The sequence below is a fragment of the Malaya genurostris genome, chromosome 3 (assembly GCF_030247185.1).
Source record: "Malaya genurostris strain Urasoe2022 chromosome 3, Malgen_1.1, whole genome shotgun sequence".
Taxonomy (NCBI): Eukaryota; Metazoa; Arthropoda; class Insecta; order Diptera; family Culicidae; genus Malaya; species Malaya genurostris.
Genome location: NC_080572.1, coordinates 71,014,305 through 71,036,539, shown reverse-complemented (window position 1 = coordinate 71,036,539; position 22,235 = coordinate 71,014,305). Strand labels below are relative to the sequence as shown.

General features: G+C 35.9%; 1 protein-coding gene across 3 annotated transcripts in view; it reads left to right on the top strand.

The window, feature by feature from the left end:
- Positions 1-22,235, top strand: part of LOC131436161 (junctional adhesion molecule A-like) — a 1,299,588-nt gene that overhangs the window by 1,189,919 nt on the left and 87,434 nt on the right. For all 3 annotated transcript variants that reach the window (XM_058604699.1, XM_058604697.1, XM_058604698.1), the window contains one exon: positions 2,042-2,252. In XM_058604699.1, coding sequence (XP_058460682.1) covers positions 2,042-2,252 — 211 coding nt within the window. The remainder of the gene's footprint in view (positions 1-2,041; positions 2,253-22,235) is intronic.

The window sequence follows — 22,235 nt, the reverse complement described above, 5'->3', positions numbered from 1 at the left end:
ATATAATTCAAACAAAGTGTAATAGACTTTGATTCTGCACGCACAAGTTACCATGTTCGCCATTAACACATGACCTAAAAAAGGTATGAATATTCGGAACTCTTCCAAATTCTTCCTAACACAACTTTCACAGCACCAAAAATGTTTCTGATAAGAACTTGTGTTAATTATTTTGAGGTCGACTTTTAGACCTCGTCGGTCCACAAAATTGGTGTTCATTTTCGTTGAACCCTGAAAAATCGATATCGACCTCATACTGGAAACCGATCCAAAGCAAACTAAATTTTCACATAAGACAAACGACCGTGCACAGGAAGCTTTGCATTGCATCTTCCATGAAAATAATAACCTTAACGTACGTACGCAGGAAGGCAAGCAGAAAACGAACATAATGCAACTCTCCATGGAAATATCCAGAGCCTTTGTAATCATCTCACGTCGAATAAATATCGGAATATGATTTGAATGAAACTAATCCTTCCGTAGTGCAATGCATTTCAATCGGCCACAGGTCACTTCCATTTCCGTCTTGGTCTTTTCATTGAACAGCATCGGAGCGGTATGACGTGACATAACAAAGCGATGTTTGCATTGTAAACTAGCTGTTCTGAAGTAGGAAGATTGATAATAAAAACAAAATATTAGCATAGCGACCGTGATGTCAGCGCAAGTACAAAGGAAACCAAGTTACGCACAACTGCACTACGGAGAAGCCATTGCCGATCAAATATCATTCGAACACTACTGAGTAGCGGCAACAAAATCGCTCGGCTGTCGGATTCGATTGAAAAAACTATCGGTTGTGTTGCAGAACAAAGGGAATGAATGTTTCATAACAATTATTCCACTTCGTAACCACTCAAGAAACAAGATATCGTTCGGAGGAAAGAATCACTTTCCCTTTTGCTTATTTCTTCAGAAAGGTTTATATTTTTTACCGTTCAATTTCCTCAGAGATGGCCGAACCGATTATAACAAGCTTAGACTCCATTGACCTAGTTTGAAGATCAAATGGCTATCGCTTTCGGTTCCGGAGATATGAAGGTATAAGTGACGTAACCGACAAAACGTGTCGTTTTTACCACTCATTTTTCTCGGAGATGGCTGAATCGATTATAACAAGCTTAGACTTGTTTGAAAGCTACTATTGGGTCATCGATTGATTTTGAAGGTCAAATCAGTGTCTCTTTTGGTTACATAAATAGAATGGTATAAGTGACATAAGCTTTGCCATATTTTAATCGCTATATTTGATTTTTTGCCTCAATTTGGGTGTCGCTATTTCCAGACGATGCTAGTTACATGTATAACATTCTATCCCAATGAGAAGGTGCCACAAAAAAAGTATACAAATTATTGCATTGGAAAGAAATGAGTTCAGCAAAAGAATGGAATGCTGAATAAAGTTAACGAAATAAAAGTTTGAATTATACGTCTGCGTGAAAGTTGGAATACTCATCGAAGATTATCAGTTGATTTTTTCAGTAGATAAATTCATCCGAATATAACTTGTACGTGATGGAGAAACACACGTATTCCGTTTTGTTGAGCGTGACCTGCAAAGAAAAAACTACATCATTTCAAAGACGCGCGTGTTTCGAATTGTATCTGAACTATTGCGACAAATACACGATGACAGCTGTAATAACATGCACGTACATATATTTTTTGTCTTCATGTATCACCTCACCCATTGGCAGGAGGTTTTTCGATTCATTCAGTCAATTCTCTGCATCCCACAATTAGGGGACACATAATTCTGGGATTTATTCCGGCATTCACGCATCGTAGTTGCCATCATGATTAAAATTCTGATGAAAATTAAAGAAAATTCAACAAATCAACATTCATGGGTTCGGTTTTCGGTGATGTTCTTCGAAATCATTCAAATATAATCCCCCAATCCTTGATGTTTGATCATCGATTTTGTGTGTGTTTTTTTTAACATACTCTTTTATTCTCTTCATTTTCTCGATTCAACCAAACTGGACCCTGGAACCATTGCCGTTACGCTGAATCCGCACGCACATAAAATCCACAGGTATCCTGGATACGGCACCGTGACATCCATATTTTAACAGTCGGCAGCTACACGTACACCTCCGACCAGCGCTTCCAGGCGACGCATCACAAAAACACCGACGACTGGACACTGCAGATCAAATGGGCCCAGAAGCGGGACGCGGGCATCTACGAGTGTCAGATCTCGACGCAGCCGGTGCGCAGTTATTTCGTCACGCTAAGCGTTGTCGGTGAGTACGCACAGAGGAAGTTTCTCTTTTTATTATTATTATTATTATTACTATTATTATTTTGATGTGGAACCAATGGGCTCCATACACGAATACTGATTACAATTCTGATTCTTGAGCTGGTGATGGAAAGAGCTATCGGACTGAAAATTATACGATTCGAACGTAGTTTCTGAATGTCGTCACAGATCGTACAATTTGTTTTGAAGCTCGAAAAAATCGGATGAATGAAGCAATGCGTTTTAACCGGGCTATGGTAATGAAAGACAAGTTGTAAAACCATTGGCTAGTAATTACTACATTGCCATTTTCCGAAAATTCAAGACTCACCCTGTAATGAAATTCCGAGTTCCGAGTACACTACATTTTCCGATGCATCCATCGAAAATCATGATTTGTTTTCTTTTTTACATATCGAGCGTTACGCTGCAAGTTCACTGCATGTCGGAGTAAAGGGTGTACGGAATCGAATTGTATCACAAGAAAATGTTCGGAAAAAATGTACCCATCCAAACTATAGGATTTAACTTTTTCTGTGTTCGTTTTATTCAATTTTTATACAATAGCTACTAAACTCTTAACACTGCTCATAAAGTTTTGTACAATGTGAACCAATATTTTTTTGCGTGGAAATCCAATTTTTACTTTATATATTCTTCCGTTTTTACTCCCTTAGGATGTTTTCGAAGCGACTGCTTCATGATGGTCCAGTAATTTTCAATTGTATTGGGAGGATTGGAGTCCTTCGGCACAAAGTTGATCTCACTAGCCTTGTATCACTCCAGAGCATCTTTCGAGTAATGGCACGAGACTAAATCCGGCCAGAAAAGCGTAAGGATTGAGTGGCTTTTTCAACACGAGCCAATCACTTGCCAAGCAATCTATTTGTTGGCAAACTTTGACATCTTTTGCTTTCTAATCTCTACTGGAACATCAAACTCATGATGGTCAGTGAAACACAGAAGTCCCGGAAGTGCGAACAAACCCAAAGGAATAACTCTTCTAGTTTTCCAAGCTATGAACCTACGAATTATAATGATTCGTAAATGGTTGCCTTCAAACCAAACGAAGATAGTCTTTCATTTAACCAACAGATAGTATCAAGACGTCCGAACCAAAATAACGTCTGCAGGGAGACTCACCCGATTCTCAATTCTCATTCTTTCCTCGATATAATTAAAATCTGTGAAATTTGATTATAAAGAGTGTCCGAAATATGATAAATCGAATTAATCACACCACAAAACCCTTTTTGGAAACCACAACTACTATAGATACGAGCACCAACAGATAAAAATCAAACTAAATCGTTTTCTATCATTAACAATTCACAAAGCTTTGGTAGAATATCAATACGATTTTCGCTGAAAACCGAAAACGACTGAAAAATGAAAGCAATTTCATCAGAGAAAGCCTCAAAGTCGTAAATAGATTCTACTATGGAATTCCTCCGAATAAAATAAATGTGGATAGTGAAGCAGGTTTTAAAACTTTCTTGAATTTTGAATCATTTCGGAAAGCAGGTCTAGATGTCTAGATGTCCCGGGTTGGCGGTTCAATGCATAGGACGCTGGTCTTACAAACCAGTTGTCGTATGTTCGAGCCCCGACCTGGAAGGATTCTTAGTGTCAGCAGGATCCATAGTACTAGCCATGCAATGATTCTGTACACTAAGAATCGGCTGTGAAGTCTGTTGAAACAGAAAGGCCAAATTCCACAAAAGGAATGTAATGCCAAGGCTTTGCTTTCGAGTAAACACCATGAAATTGATAGTGTTTTATTGTGCGGTAAACTATTCCAAATTAAAAGTGGTTTGCGTAAAACAAACCTTTCCTTTATAAATCGGAACAATTATAAAGTTCAAGTTATCCAATGTTTAACATACCCAATGTAGAACTTTCTATTACGAAAATGACAAACTACAATATGACTGGTAAAAAGAAAATAACGAAATACAGAAACTGAGGACAATAACTACTAGCAACCTTCTCCAATCCGTGAAAATCGTTCTGCCAACTGAACTACTGTGGATGTTATGAAACACAACTCAGAAGACAGTGGAAATAAACTGGGTATATGACCTGACTGTGAACACTTTTCAAGCCCTTTCTGAGCCAATCGAATCTCACTGTGATTATCCCAGGTAAATAATGTGAGCTTTTGTCGAGTTTCTAAACTGTCTAATTATCTTACCTAATGTTTTGCTAGATAAGATATTGTATTAGCACAATTAACACACACACAGAAATAAAGACTGTCCCAGAAAGTATGGACACACTTTGATTTCGCTGTAAATAATTCACAAGTTTTAGATATTTAAATTTTATTCGATATACTGATAATATTAGACTACAACAACAGAATATTATTCTCAACATTTTCTACTTAACCATTGTAGACTAGCTGGCGCACCTTCTTGCGAACGTTCCTCATTAAATTCCGTACAGACTTCTTGGCGACATGTTTTGACACTTTTTTCCAAGCTTTTTCGAACTTTTGAATGGTTTCGGCTGCCGAGACATGTTTCCTAAGATGTGCCGTCGTTAATGCCCAAAATTCCTCAATTGGTCGAAGTTGTGGGCAATTTGGTGGATTCATGTCTTTTGGAACGAAAGTGACATTTTTGGTAGTATACCATTCTACCGTTGATTTCGAGTAGTGACCAGAAGCAAGATCTGGCCAGAAGACAACAGGATCCTTGTGCCTTCGAATCATGGGTAGAAGTCGTTTTTGTAAACATTCCTTGATGTATATTTCGCTGTTCATTGAAGCAGATGTGAGGAAGGGATTCAAAATCTTACCGCAGCTACAAATTGCTGGTTTAACACTTGCCCTTCTCGCACCGTATAATTTGTAGGATTTGTAATCGAGTTTCACGTAGGTTTTGTCGTACATGATTATGCAGCTCAAATTTCCAGCAAGAATCGTATTGTACAGCTTTCAAACCCTCGGTCTGATCGATGCTTCTTGGTTCGGACTACGTTTTGGCTGTTTCTGCTTCTTATAGGTTCGAAGATTCAAACGTTCTTTAGCACGAAGAACATTTGACTTCGAAGTACCCACTTTTTTGGCCACATCCCGAACTGAAACCTCCTTCTTTTGCTCGAACGCCTTCAATATACGTTTATCCAACTGAGGGTTAGCAGGACCTTTTTTTCGACCCGTTTTCGGTTTATCCTTAAAGGTGTTATCCTCGCCGAACTTCCTGATTGCATTTCGCACGGCTTTTTCACTCACTCCTTCCATTTTTGCTATCTTTCTCAGTGACGCATTTCGAAACAAACTAATGAAAACGAATAAGCAACTGCACAAGGGGTTAGAGAAGAGTGTAAACAAAAGGTCGCATCTATAAAAATTCACAGATTCTGAACCATTGCGAAATGGCAGCGGTTTTTGGTTGTGTCCATACTTTCTGGGACAGTCTTCACTATTTCTTGTTGAAAACTGTGCACGAGTTGGCCTTTTCCGTACAAAGTTATTTAACATTTTGACTTTTATATGTATTAACTTTAATTACTTACAGGTAGCAGGATTGCAAACCAAAATGGAAGTAACATATTTTTAAAAGGCTTAATTCAAACAGTATAAATTTACGAAGTACATAGCGTGACCCTTTTAAATCGTGTGAAAAAGATAACAGAATATGGAGTGTTTTTTTACCATACTCATCAACATAAACCATAAAATGGTTACTTGAGACATTGTAAACATTCCCATGGAGCCCACGTTTTGTCTAAAATCGGAATATTCTTTATATCATAGCCTCGCGTAACATAACAGGGGCCAAAGCTACTTCGTTAATGATTCATTAATTTAAGCTACATCTTGACTTGGGAGCTTGGGTCCTGCATAGCATGGAAGTAGGAAAAAAGTGGATCAATTCTGACATGTCTTACTAGTTTGGTGAAGTGTAACCATCCGGAACAGCTGGATCAGACAATCCCACATCCAGATGTTTCACCAAAGATAAATAATAAAGACATGTATGTGCTTACAAATATTTAAAAAAAATGTGGTCCGTTCCCGGTACCTTCTAAAATGACCGCACTCACCGCTTGGTGGAGCGCGAGATTAATTGCATTGTTATCATTTCGACCAAAGTGTGCCATGAAATCTCAATTTATACAAATGAGCTAACGTATCGAAAGGGTTCTCACGGTTTGACATTTGCATTATGAATGCGATGATGGGAACTCAGCAGTGCAACAATTTTATCACCATTGGTGCCAGTTTCACGGAGGACCGTAGATGTGCGCCAAAAAAAGATCGTGACTGTCATGTCTGGAAATTCGTTTGTGGTTTCACTACCTTCACTACTACTTAATTTACGCGCAACAGCCTACTACTATATATTTAATCTCGTTAGGATTGTTTCTCACTCGCAAATAGCCCGAATCCAAGCAGTCGTATTACACAAACCCGGAGGATAAACTATTCGTGCCAACAGAAACACAATTAATTTACACGGCATTGAAGCTTCCATTCATGGATATAAACTGACACTTATGACCCCATTCAACCTGACGTATCGAGCAAGCAGCTTTACGGGAAATCAGATTGTGACATTTATATCCTGCCTACGGATTGGTTCTGCCACATCTATCCGAAAGGGATCAGTCGGTACGAGCGAGCGATGGACGCTGTAAGCAGACGACATTCGTATGCGGTTACGTCATGGAAACAAAATCCATGCTATATCGGACCAGACAGTATCTAACACGAAATTTTATTCATTTTGACGAATATCGATTGGCATGTGAACAGCAGTTATGATTGTGTTTACCAAGCTCCAGATCAGATGGATCTAATCTCTAGAAATTTGTGTTCAACGGAACGAAAAGCCAAAAACAATTATCGAACTTTCTGTTGTCACAACTGATAATGGCCGTTGTTTGCATATATGCAAACATTACACCACCTATCACGACGGAAACTAGGAAACTGGGTTCATTCTAACGCTTCGTGACAAATAGGTCGCTAATCAGGCGTCGATTCAACGCCCCAGGTCTGGGCGCGTGGAACGTAATTCAATTTGTTTCTGTTTATGATGCACACCTCTTGCCTTCCGCCATGGCGTTGAAGGTAAATAATTAGTGCTCCGGGACTAATCAATTGTTTGGATTCTCGGGTGCCGAATGGGATTCCTCCGTAATTAAGACTCGGCTGAATGCAATTGAATTACGGTGCACGGAACGACTGAAATTAGCATTTTCGCGAAAAATTTAGTTGATTTGCTGATTTTAGTTAGTTATTTTTTGAGACAACTAAAAAAATCTTACTTTTGCTAATTTAGATTTTTTATTCTCATTCCCTTATTAATAATAAAATATTTGTTGAAATGACTATTTCTTTTAGTTGAATTCACAAACTAAACGTGCTGTCATTTCTTAGCTAAGACACATTTCATTTCCATTCAACTAATTTTTTAGTTGAATTAAAGAAATAAAATGTTGTCTTCAACCAATATGAATGGTTGAATTGGCTTCTGCAATCTGCAGCTATATGGCGCCCTGTCATCGAAACGCTAACACCGTGATGACTACTAGCCACTAGATGGCACACTACTGCCGAAAAAATTTCAGGCGCGGTTGTCTTTTCTATATTGGCAGGTATAAATACGATGTTGTATTGGAGAAAAAGACATAAACGAAACATAAACATCTTTTTGATTTTTTTCTTCTAAATCACTGTTTTCTTCATTCTCACTGAAAACTTTGAGCACTCGGAAAACAAAAACCGAATACAAGTAGTACACCGGACGGCGCAACTCGGAAGGTTGGAAGATACAAAAAAACTTCATCGCAATTAGAGTGAAACATTCGAAATTCACTTCACTGTTCCGCGTAAAAACATTATTACGCAGAATCGCTTCAAGTGCGCACAAATTCTGCATAAATACGATTTCCACTAACAGTTTACGTCATTTTTACATATCGGTTTAGAAATTTATGTATGGATATATCGAAACACATGCGAAAAACATCTAAACAATTTGCAAGCAGTTCCAACAAGACTGTCCTTTTTAGCTTTTTAATGGATTGTTTTGCTTTGACACTTCTCATGAGTTTTTGGCTAATAAACTTGTTAATAATACCCATTTCAGTTTTGGTTTTTTGTGCTGTCCTTCAGTAATGATGGTGATAGATAAATAGAAACAAATTTTCTGATTTTAATAACAAAATTAGTTGTCAATGAGAATTTCGTGTTGGATTGAAGTATTGCTGGTTTGTGCCCAGGATATTCACCAACTAAACACATTCTCTAAAAATAAGAGTTTTTTCAGCAAAGTAAATTCTCAATTTTAACTAATTTTATAGTTACTTTGGAAATTTTGTTGTTAAAATCAACTAATTCAAAAACAGTAATACGAATTAGGCGCAGAGCTAATTTCGGTCGTTCCGTGTGCGGTTCGACCACAACTGCTCGATAAATTATGCCAAGTCCCGTTTGTACCCAAAGTGGCAGCTTTGCTGGTCAGTTTGCTGAAGTAATGAAATGGAGGTGTGATAATTATGATAAAGGTAATGTGTTACTCGATGAGATGGCGCTATAGGGTTGCCGTCTGAACGGGCATGACGGACGTGATTGATTATTTGTGTGTCGCTTACACGAATTCATGAACCAGAATAATATTCTAAAATTGGTAAGCGTTGAATTTTCTTACATTTGAGTGAAACGGAACGTTTTTATTCTCGGGATATTCTTATCGAATTTAACAACCTAAGAATATATCGTTTAATTTAACAACCTAAGAACCCTCGCCTGTTTGGTGGGCTTGACGGTATTGGATCAAATACCGTCAATTAGCGTTACAATTTGTATTTATTAACACATGGATCAATAAGTCCCGAGACTAAAGCTGAGATGGCGCTCGTAGTAAACCAGTAACCATGTCTTTCTAGAGTACTAACCTTTGCTTGAAACAGGTCAAAATTTTAAGTCGATCCGACCAGAAACAGCTGAGTTATCGAGATTGGAGTAAAATCGTTTTGTAGTTTGTTTAAAAAATCGAAAAAACCGAGTTTCGTGTTTTGATAAAACATTGTTTTTTAATGGGTAAAAACACCGTGCAAGCGAAACAATGGATTGAAAAATGTTATCCGGACTCTTGTCCATCAAAAGCAACGATTTGTCGGTGGTTCGCCGAGTTTAAACGTGGTCGTACCGACACAAATGACGCGGAACGCTCGGGTAGACCTGTGGAAGCCGTTACACCGGAAAATGTGAGTGAAGTGACAAAAATTATAATGAAAGATCGTAAAGAGAAGCTCCGTGAGATTGCTGAGATGACACAGATATCATATGGAAGTGTATTTACTCTCCTTCATGAAAAATTGAGCATGAAAAAGGTTTTTTTTCCAAGTGGGTGCCGCGATTGCTTTCGATGAAAAAATGCACCCTGCCACAAGTCGATGAAAACAATGGCGAAATTGAACGAATTGGGCTTTGATCTGCTTCCCCACCCCCCATACTCGCCAGATGTAGCCCCCAGTGACTACTGGCTTTTTGCTGATCTTAAAAAAATGCCCCAGGGAAAAAGATTTGGCTCAAATGAGGAGGTCATCGCTGAAACTGAAGCTTATTTTTAAGCGAAAAATAAATTTTGTTATAAACATGGTACTGAAAAATTGGAAAAACGTTGGAACCATTGTATCACCCTAAAAGGTGATTATGTTGATGAATAAAAAAAAATTTTTGCAAAAAAAATGTTGTTTCCATTGTTAGTCTCGGGACTTATTGATCCATGTGTTATATGTAACAACTTTTAGCTTCATTTCTGAATTTAATGAATGAGATATGAAACGACTTGAATAAGATGTTGATTGCATTCCACTTCGAGATCCGGGGTTTTAGAGGCTGGTAGGGCTTAACTGAGCTCTGTTTTGTGTTTTATTTTCATACCATTGGCCCTTTTCAGCAGTGTGAAGTGGAAATCAAGTGAAGTGAACGTATCCCAAGAGGGTATTACACGATGACAACAAATGAACGATAAATCAAGTTCATCCCTAACATTTATTGGTTGTCGCGATAAAAATTAAGTGAATGTTATTTTTGTAATGGTAAGTACGTTTCTATGGCGGCACCATTTTTTCTGCTCTTGTATCCTGGTAACGTAACGAAACATAAGAGAGAAATAAAATCGGCTCATCAAGGCTGCCAAACAAGCGGTAGCTTTATTGCATTTTATGTGATGTAGTCAAACTTGTAACCGAAAATATCAAAACTTTCTTGGCCTCCCGGCCACATCGAGAGTCATTTTACACATTTACGAGAGAGTATGAAGAGAAATGTAATATGCATAGCGAGCGACACGGTTTTACGCTAACAACTGGTATCAGCCCATGGTGAAAAAGTTTACACAAACTTTTCTGCATTTTTTTTATTGCTTGCGCGCTGCTGCTTCGTATTGAGGTGGTGTGAGAAATACACGGTGGACACGGTGGCATTATATCGTGAGCAAAAATTCATATCGAATAATGACGCGAATTTATGCAGTATTGGCTTTTGTGTTGAAATAAAAACGAGTTGAATACAATAAAATGAGTATTGTAGGAAATCGTTTATTTTCTAAGTAGCTGTCATTTATACACGGAACGACCGAAATTAGCTCTGCGCCTAATTCGTATTACTGTTTTTGAATTAGTTGATTTTAACAACAAAATTTCCAAAGTAACTATAAAATTAGTTAAAATTGAGAATTTACTTTGCTGGAAAAACTCTTCTTTTTAGAGAATGTGTTTAGTTGGTGAATATCCTGGGCACAAACCAGCAATACTTCAATCCAACACGAAATTCTCATTGACAACTAATTTTGTTATTAAAATCAGAAAATTTGTTTCTATTTATCTATCACCATCATTACTGAAGGACAGCACAAAGAAAACAAAATTGAAATGGGTATTATTAACAAGTTTATTAGCCAAAAACTTATGAGAAGTGTCAAAGCAAAACAATCCATTAAAAAGCTAAAAAGGACAGTCTTGTTGGAACTGCTTGCAAATTGTTTAGATGTTTTTCGCATGTGTTTCGATATATCCATACATAAATTTCTAAACCGATATGTAAAAATGACGTAAACTGTTAGTGGAAATCGTATTTATGCAGAATTTGTGCGCACTTGAAGCGATTCTGCGTAATAATGTTTTTACGCGGAACAGTGAAGTGAATTTCGAATGTTTCACTCTAATTGCGATGAAGTTTTTTTGTATCTTCCAACCTTCCGAGTTGCGCCGTCCGGTGTACTACTTGTATTCGGTTTTTGTTTTCCGAGTGCTCAAAGTTTTCAGTGAGAATGAAGAAAACAGTGATTTAGAAGAAAAAAATCAAAAAGATGTTTATGTTTCGTTTATGTCTTTTTCTCCAATACAACATCGTATTTATACCTGCCAATATAGAAAAGACAACCGCGCCTGAAATTTTTTCGGCAGTAGTGTGCCATCTAGTGGCTAGTAGTCATTACGGTGTTAGCGTTTCGGTGACAGGGCGCCATATAGCTGCAGATTGCAGAAGCCAATTCAACCATTCATATTGGTTGAAGACAACATTTTATTTCTTTAATTCAACTAAAAAATTAGTTGAATGGAAATGAAATGTGCCTTAGCTAAGAAATGACAGCACGTTTAGTTTGTGAATTCAACTAAAAGAAATAGTCATTTCAACAAATATTTTATTATTAATGAGAATAAAAAATCTAAATTAGCAAAAGTAAGATTTTTTTAGTTGTCTCAAAAAATAACTAACTAAAATCAGCAAATCAACTAAATTTTTCGCGAAAATGCTGATTTCAGTCGTTCCGTGTAATGCTAATAATGTCCAACTCTGTTGAGTTCAATGCATTGATGTTGTTGAAGCAATAATACTTGGCTGTGTAATATCGTAAAACAGGTATTATTTTAAATTGTAGCAATTTTTATAGCAAAACTATAGCTTCAACATTGATAAGCTACTGAATGAAATGAATACAAGCCAAGTCGTATCGTTCATTAACCTGATATACAAACAAAGTGATAAACATTGAGGGTCAGCTTCGAGCCAGTCAGCAAGGAAAACTTATTGGAATTCATTGGTTTTTCAATTATTATGAATACAATGAATTAACGCTTGATTTTGCTTTAAAAATCGATTGAATAATAAGGAACTACGAAATAACTTTATATTCAATTTCGTGCCCCAAATATGTACTTGAGAAAAGATTCACTAAACTGCATGGTATGATGAACCATTAGTTATAATTGGAATGTTTTCCAATAATGTAATCTAAGACATTATTAAACTATTGATGATTTCTGGCACCGGAGGCCAGAGGCTGTTTGGTCTTCGGTTCGTTATCGTTGAAACAGACATTTCTAGACTCATCATGCTATACAATTCCGAAAGTCGCTTCCGAAAAAAAGTTAATGGTGAATACTTTTACGTAAATTCTATCTCATCGGCGGGAAGGGCCTGGTGAACGACTGGCAAAGATATCGAAAATACTTGAATGTTCTCTTGTCTTCAATCGTTCTTTTGAAGGAGAATCCATGCTTGCTACTAAACTCAGGCATATACATGGTTAGCATGTTAGTCAATACATATACATATAACCTCATGTTAATCATTCATAATTACTCATGATTTATAACTCTAGTGTAAGAGTAATCACTAACAATAATGATTGAATTAGCATATATTCAAAGTGTGAAGGATTCAAAAATTTATTACGTCCAGTCTTTTTTACAAGCCAACGAGAGGTAAGCCCACTGCGCTCAATCATTGAAAAAAGTTCTGTTTTTATGTGTCCGTTTTTCTTGGTACGCTTTGTGCGACGGTTCGTTCAACTGAAGCGAATAAAATTTTGCGCGCATTTTATGACGCTACTTTTCACCTTAAAGCTTCAAATCGTTTTATGGCACGTCTTTGTCTTGCTGTCTAGCAACAACCTACTTCTAGCATGCTAGGAGTAGGACTGAAACGTTAGCTTTAATTTCGCTTCTATTTATAGATTCGCGTGCTTCCAACAGCTTCGCTTTTGCATCGATTGACCAATCAGAGCGATGCTCTCTCTTTGATACATCGCTTACTCCTTCAAAACCGTCTTCTATGGCAGGGAAATCCGGTATGCCAAAGATTTTTAGCAGCCAAATAGGACACTGCTCGCTAGTAATCAAAATTTCAATCATATATAATTGAAAATACGTGGCTTGATACATTCAAATCGAAACATAGAAATATTTCCTATTTAATGATGAAATAATATTAATAATTGATACAAAACAGATTGAGCTGTAAGTGTTTTAAACCTGACCACATTTCTACGTGTAGTTTCTCTTGAGTTTATGATTTGCACCCCTATATAGAAAATAAAGATGTGTTCCCCATCAAAATAATAATTATAGCCGGATGCATCTAAGTTGGTAACCCTAGATAGTGCCTGCTGGCGCTCATAGTCGGTATAATAGGAATAGGATTGAATAGGATGCATGCCAATTATTAGTATTATCAACATTATCCTGTGATAGTGATCCACTCTTCTCCGGATGACCGACTAAGTTTTAACACCATGAATGAAATTAGTTTCATTGAAAAAAACAACACTATGATCATGTAAAATTTTAAACTTCTCCAAACAAGTTCATCGGTACTGTACTGATGTATAAAAAGAATAATTATGGATACATAACTTTCATAAAAGAATTCAATTAATTTTACGGGCTGAACATATTAAAAAATGAATTTAGTTACCAACAGAGCGGCTAACTTCAAAATGGAAACGCTATCTCGAAACTCAATTAAACCTATCTACAGTACAATGATGCTCTTGTACGCCGGCAGAGAAATTGTAGTTCCCCTGGAAAAATGTTAACAAATAGAACGAACTACATCAAGTTCATTAAAACCGAACGAGCAATTTGCTTTTCCATTAAAATTGCATAATTGAAACCTGTTCATGCTTGTTAAATCTACCTTCCTACCGGGTTCGCTTAGAGTTGTGGATTAATTTTCCGGAATTTTCAAATGCATAGCAACACAACACAGCAACACTAAAATATCTGCGTGTACTTTTTTCGTTCTGAGAAGAAAATCAAACATGGTATTGTGTATGGTTTCATGTCGAAAGCACAACTAGGCCGTCCTGAACCACCGGTTGGGAATCATTTGTCAGCTCAATTGGCTGCTGAATTTAAAGCACAACTGCCACACAATCTGTTTCAGCAGCATACCTGGGGATTTAGATACCACTGCAACTTGCTTAGTTTCAAAACTGAAATAAATTTTATTATCAAAAATGTCTGCGAAAGCCGTTTACCATCATTAAACTTGTTAAGAAATTTATTCTAAGTTCTAACAATTTTCAAAATTGAAGTTTAAATTTTATCTGATTTGCCCGATTTTCGAAACAAATAAAATATTATATTTGCACAAAAGCCAATACAAGCTTTTCAAAACAAGACTACCAGTGAAGGCAAAATCCAATGGAGCAGTCACGAAGCTGTATACATGCATATACGTACTTAGATGGCCACCATTCAAGCTAGAGTCTTGCTCTGCACGCGATATCACTCAACAGTGAAAATCGAACACAATCGTGAATGTATGTTCAAATTCATGCGGTTCTTTGTACACGTCTTCCGTATGGTTGGGAATCATTTGTCAGCTCATTTGGCTGCTGAATTTAAAGCATAACTGCCATCCCGAGTAAAGTCTAACATCAAAATGAGAACAAATTGAAATCTGATTATGATAGGCAACATCAGATTGAAATCCTAGTATAATATCGACTCATCAAATTTTTAATTAATATCACATTATGTTATCATTTTGCTGTTTAAAGGCAAAAGTTTTGTGAAACTCAAAAAATGAAAATATTTAAATCATCAACTTAGTGAAATCATTTAAATTGAGAAAATTTCAAATGGCAACACAAAAATAAGTTTCAATGGAAGAGTTATTCCTTCAATCCTATGTTGCCTATTACAAAAATGCTTTGACGTCCTGCCGAGATCCTGCAGTTGACCGCAACCATAACCGCGAAGAAACGATTTTTTCAACTTTTACGCAAATAATGCTCCTTCTTTTTAACCACGAGAATATTGGCGTCAAACCACACGTCTGGGAGGCATTAGATAAATTGACGATCATCGGTACCACGTTTGTCTGAAGCAGGTCAATCTGAATAGTGGCTTTGGCATTCCCATCTTGAAGATCGTCTGCCGTAGAAGGAGCTTATTTCAGAATTTGATTTGAGAAATATATTTGACGTCATAGATTTCCTTCCAGATACGTAAAGTAGCCGATCATGTAACAATTTATGCGTTTAGTTAAAAAAAATGTTTCGATATTTGTAATCATACGACGTCGCGAAGTTCATTCCAAAGTTTTTAGACCATTATTTTCAGTGCATCCAGAAATCGGGAGCCTGGATGGCGAAAATAATCTACTCGCCAAACTTGTTTTGAAAATATCCCTAACTTTATATCCAACAGTATGGAAAAATTTATTGTTTACGAAGTTCGAACATCGAACATTGAATGTCTCAGATTTCAAAACCTAGAGCTAATTATTAATAATACTTTAGTGGCTTAGAGGAGGCACCAAGAAAATATATGGTCAATTTGTATATTTCTAAGTAGTCCACAAACTGTTTCGAAGACACTCTTCAAAAAATTTCTTATTCCTAGTTATAAATGCTTAGAACTTCATATACTCACTAACGCTAGATACTATGAGAAGTATTTTATAAATCATCTAATAGATCTTGGAACTTCAATACACTTTTCTAAAGAAACCGTATAACTAAATTTTCATAATTTTGAGTCACAGTACTAATTCTGCATCAAATGATCGTAAATTATAAGTCTACACAAGAACTAAAATTTTACTGAAGAGATTCTGCTTCTATCTGTGGCCAGAAGCGAGATAATCGTTCATTGTCCCAATTAGTCGAAATAACAAATGATCTGGTATACCTTATTGCCGGATTCCTTTTTTTTTTTTTTTTTTTTTTTTAATAACTATTTATTGGAATATGAGTTAAAATTAAATTATTAAGATTTAAATTGGGTGTTCAGCCACAAGTGGTGACTTTTCAGCCCTGTTATATATATATGATTTGGTTATTACCATGAAGACATCATTTGCTTCCGCAATTCTGAGATTTTTGTGTAGGGAAAATTCTAAACCTACTTGTATTGTGTAATGGGGAAAAGGAACTTATATACTAACTTACTAACTAATACAGAGAGCGAATCGATTCAATTGAAGATTGCATCGATTTTTGTCGGAATTTGCTTATAATATTATGTGACATTACATCTAATGGTTCTATATTTGTGAGTCTGTGTAACTCATTTGTACTAAACCAGGGAGGACGCTTCAGAATCATTTTCAGAATTTTATTCTGAATCCTTTGAAGCGTTTTCTTCCTGGTGGAACAACAGCTTGACCAAATTGGTACCGCATAAAGCATGGCTGGTCTGAAAATTTGTTTATAAATTAACAATTTGTTTTTTAGACAGAGCTTAGAATTTCTGTTTATAAGAGGATATAAACATTTAATATATTTATTACACTTTGCCTGGATTCCTTCAATGTGATCCTTGAAAGTGAGTTTTTTGTCATACGTTAAACCTAAGTATTTAGCTTGATCAGACCATGTCAATTCCAAGCCATTCAATTTGAGAATGTGATTATTGTTTGGTTTAAGAAAAGAAGCTCTTGGCTTATGAGGAAAGATAATTAATTGCGTTTTTGCTGCATTTGGTTTAATTTTCCATTTTGACAGATAATCACTGAAAATATGTAAACTTCTTTGTAGGCGACTGCAGATCACTGTTAGATTTCTACCTGTGGCTAACAGACTTGTGTCGTCACAGAATATCGATTTATGTCAACCAACGGATAGATTTGGAAGATCAAAAGTGAAAATATTATAGAAGATTGGAGCTATGCTCGAACCCTGCGGAACTCCGGCTCGTACGGGTAGCAATTCAGATTTACAATTGTGATAGCTAACCTGAAGAGTACGATCAGTTAAATAATTTTGAATCATTTTGATCAAATAAATAGGAAACTGGAAATCAGACATTTTTGCTATTAAACCTTTGTGCCAAACACTGTCGAATGCTTTTTCTATGTCTAGAAAAGCAACTCCAGTGGATAACCCAGAAGATTTATTTGATTTTATCATGTTCGTTACTCTGACAAGTTGATGAGTAGTTGAATGTTCATGACGAAATCCAAACTGCTCTGGTAAAAAAATTGAATTCTCATTTATATGAGTCATCATTCTTAACAAGATAATTTTTTCAAAAAGTTTACTGATAGAAGAAAGTAAACTAATTGGGCGATAACTTGATGTTTCTGCTGGGTTTTTATCAGGTTTTAGGATAGGAATTACTTTAGCGTTTTTCCATCTTTTTGGGAAGTAAGCTAATGAAAAACACTTGTTGAAAATTTTAACCAGGAGTCTCAAGGCAACATCGGGAAGATTTTTAATAAGAATATTAAAAATTCCATCATTACCAGGAGCCTTCATGTTTTTGAGTTTCCTAATAATTGATTTAATTTCATCAAAATTGGTCTCAAGAATGTCATTTGGTAATAACACTTGGGTTGAAATATGATCATACTTCAGTGAGACTTCATTTTCAATAGGACTCACAACGTTTAAATTAAAATTGTGGACATTCTCGAACTGCTGAGCAAGTTTTTGAGCTTTTTCACCATTTGTAAGAAGTATTTGATTTCCTTCCTTGAGAGCAGGAATTGGTTTCTGAGGTTTCTTAAGAACCTTAGAAAGTTTCCAGAAAGGTTTAGAATATGGTTTAATTTGTTCAACTTCTTTAGCGAAATTTTCATTTCGCAAAAGAGTAAATCTATGTTTAATTTCTTTTTGTAAATCCTTAACTATGTTTTTCATAGCAGGATCACGAGAACGTTGATATTGTCGTCGACGAACATTCTTCAACCGAATGAGCAGTTGAAGATTGTCATCGATGATAGGAGAATTTAATTTAGTTTGAGCTTTGGGAACTGAAAGATTTCTAGCTTCGATAATATAATGATTCAAATTATCAATTGCTGTGTCGATGTCCGCAGAATTTTCTAAAATAGTTTCATGATCCACATGATTTTCAATGTGAGATCTGTAATCCAACCAATTAGCTCTATGATAGTTGAAAATAGAACTAATTGGATTAATTATAGCTTCGTTGGAAAGTCTGAATGTTACAGGAAGATGATCTGAGTCAAAATCAGCATGAGTAATCGGTTCACTACAAATGTGACTTTGATCTGTTAGAACCAGATCAATTGTAGACGGGTTTTTCACGGAAGAGAAACAAGTAGGATTACTGGGATGAAGAACTGTAAAGTAACCAGCTGAGAGTTGATTATGAAGTATTTTACCATTACTGTTATTTTGCCTACAATTCCACTGGACATGCTTAGCATTTAAGTCCCCTATTACGAAAAATTTCGATCGATATCTTGTAAGTTTTTGCAAATCGCCTTTAAAGAAATTTAATTGTTCGCCGGTGCATTTAAATGGCAAATATGCTCCAGCGATGAAATAAATTCCATGAATGGTTTCAACTTCGATTCCCAAGCTTTCAATAACTTTAGTATTGAAAGAAGGTAAAATTCGATGTTTAATTTGCCGTTGGACAAAAATGGCAACTCCACCACCAATTCCAGTAAACCTGTCAAATCGATGAACCACATAATGTGGATTACTTTTCAATTTTACATTTGGTTTAAGAAAAGTTTCTGTCACAATGGCAATATGAATTTTGTGAACTTTGAGAAAATTATAAAATTCATCTTCACTCGATTTCAAAGATCGAGCATTCCAATTTAAAATATTCAAATAATTATTTAACATCACTGTTAAATTTTAAATTCATTATAATATTATTTGCAAATTTCCATCCGATTTGAAATGCTTCAAAAAGTGATGAAGTCGAATTCATTTGGATGATCATTTGAAAAAGTTGATCTTGTAGGTAGATCATTTTATTTTCAGTTATATCGCCTAAATCGACTTCATTTAAAGAAGCGAATGGCATTGAAGGAATATTTGTAGGTAGACTGCCATTAGAAGAAGATGATTTGGCCGGTCTACCTATTAATAAATTGTTTTCGTTAGAAGAAGAACTGCAAGGCGGTCCTGTGTTTTGATTATTTACATTAGAAGAAATAGGAGATAGATTTCTACCTAATATACCAGCATAACTGACATTAGAAGAAGATGATGACGAGGTCGATCTACCTGTCAATAAATTGTTTTCGTTAGAAGACGAATTGGCAGGTGCCTTAGAAGAATTTTCAGGTATATTCTGTAAATTTAAGGTCGTTGATTTGACTTGTTGTCTAAGCGAACGAGCGTTTAAAATTTTTTCCCTGACAGGACATTTCAAATAATTGGATTTATGATTTCCATTGCAATTTGAACATGAAAATTTATCAGTGGTTTCATTCATTGGACAAACGTCTTTCGAATGCGATTTACCACAATTCAAACACCGTATATCCATATGACAATTTTTGGTTCCATGACCGAAGCCTTGGCAACGACGACATTGCGTTAAGTTAGCAATACGATTATGCCGTTTATAATGTTCCCAATGAATTTTAATGTGGGAAATGAAACGTACTTTTTCTAAAGTTTTCAAATTGTTTACATCACTTCGATTGAAGTGTATTAGGTAAAGTTCATGGGAAATTCCAGAGCGTGGTTTAGAAGTACCATTCGCTCTTTTTTTCATAAGTATTACTTGGGAAGGGGCAAAACCAAGCAATTCTTTTAGTTCATTTTTAATTTCATCAATACTTTGATCATTTGATAATCCTTTCAAGACAGCCTTGAAGGGTCTGTCTGATTTTATATCATATGAATAAAATTTATGAAATTTTTCGGACAAATATCGAATAAGACGTTCGTAATCTTCCAATCCATCCACCAAGACTCGACATTCTCCTCTTCGTCCGATTTGAAATGAGACTTTTACTTCCGGGAGAAAAGTAGAAAGCTCAGTACGGAATGCTTTGAAGTCGGAAATCATCACCGTCACTGGTGGCATAGATTGATGTTTCTTCCCAGAACGACAAGCGTCCATTTTGGGAATTTTTGAAGAATTTTCTTCTATGTCGCTACAATCGGATTCAGGTAGAATCTCGTAAATATTGTTAGACGGCATAGGATCAACGGAAGGGAAATCCGTCCGTTGTCTTTTATTTTTACATTCAGATTCTATAAGATCGTGAATGTTATTAGAAAAATGTTGAATAACGGAGTGTGATTTATTCCGTATTGAATTATTTTTAGCCTTAGGCTTGTTGCCTTTCCGGTTGGACGCAGGCATTTTTGAAATTAATGAAATTTAAATTAAATTAACTAGGCTAAATTAGTCTTCGATTAGACTCCTAGCTAGCCTTAAAAAAGGCTGATTAATTTCTTAGTCACTCTAATATCACTCTTTGTATCACTTAGTCACTCTAATATCACTCTTTGTATCACTCAGTCACTTAGTTAGTGATTCAGGTAGCCTTGAAAAAGACTGAAGCCTTGAATCAATGAAACTCTAGGTAGCCAGAAAAAAAAATTCCAGGAGCCAAGAGCTATACGCGTGCGGTGCGAACGACTGTTCAACACCGACTGATTGCCGGATTCCTAATTCACGTTCCCTGTGTTGTAAAAAAAAAATCACTGTAAAACGTTTGGTCTGCAGAGCTTCTAAATTCGTATTTCAAAGTGATTACATGTGCGAGTTGAGTGAGATCAAGTAGATAACTCAACTTGTTATAATGCTACAGCTTTGGATATGAGAAGGACAAAGAGAACATTTTTATTTTGTGCTCAAATAACCACACTGCTATTCACGGTGGATGCGGGATGGAAGCGACGCAACGAGTGTGCATTGACAGAAACTACGGTTTATTAATATTCCTTGAAAACCCTTACAATATGGGAATTTCCGGAACGCATATGATGAGTATATGTATATATAAGAAAACTATGTTTGAGGTGTCTGGTTTCAAAGATGGCGACTTCCGATGTATCGATATTCCTTAAAAACCTTTACAAATTGGGTATTTTTGGAAAGGATATGATGAATAGATAACAAATATGTCATGGGTACGGAGAATCATATAACGATTGGTTTATGTTCACAAAGTTCTACAATTTTGAGAAAAGATAATTTCAAAAACACCTATTCTTTCATAAAACTTTTTTTGTCTTCTGAAAATGACGTCCTATTAAATTGTGGTTTTTCGGCAGAGTTATTTGTTTCGATGTTACCTAAAACTTTGTAGTAGATACTTAGGTAAAAAAAATAGATTCTGCGATGATAAATTCAAAAAACCTGTTTTTACAGTAAAAATGGTATATCTGGAAAAATAATTTTTGTACAGAAATTACGTGGAAAGTAAAAACACTCAAAATCTTATTTTCAAAGCTATGTTAATAAATAAATGTCATAGTATAAATTTTTTTTGTTACTCGAAATTAGTACTACCTCCTTAATAATACTTTTGTTAAGACACCTAAGCTCTTGAACGTCAGTACAGTAGTACATACTTTTGGCCGTCTTTTTGCCTTTCTCATATAGAAAGACTATACATTCACTGCAAAAAAAACGACACCCGGACTGCCGAATGTCTCTCTCTCTCTGTGCGCGCGTGTGTGTGTGAGTGTGGATGTGTGAGTGTGGGTGTGTGTGTATGTGTGCAAATATTGTCACTCACTTTTCTCGGAGATGGCTGAACCGATTTTCACAAACTTAGATTCAAATAAAAGGCCTTATAGTCGCATATAAAGTTCCGGAATTTCATTTGGATTCGACTTCCAATACCGTAATTACAGGGTGATGTACAACAAAATTGTGGAAATATTACACCGAAACTGTGAAATAATGCCACTCACTTTCCCAGGAGATGGCTGAATCGATTTTCACAAACTCAAATTCAAATGAAAGGCTTTACGGTTCCATACAAAGTTCCTGA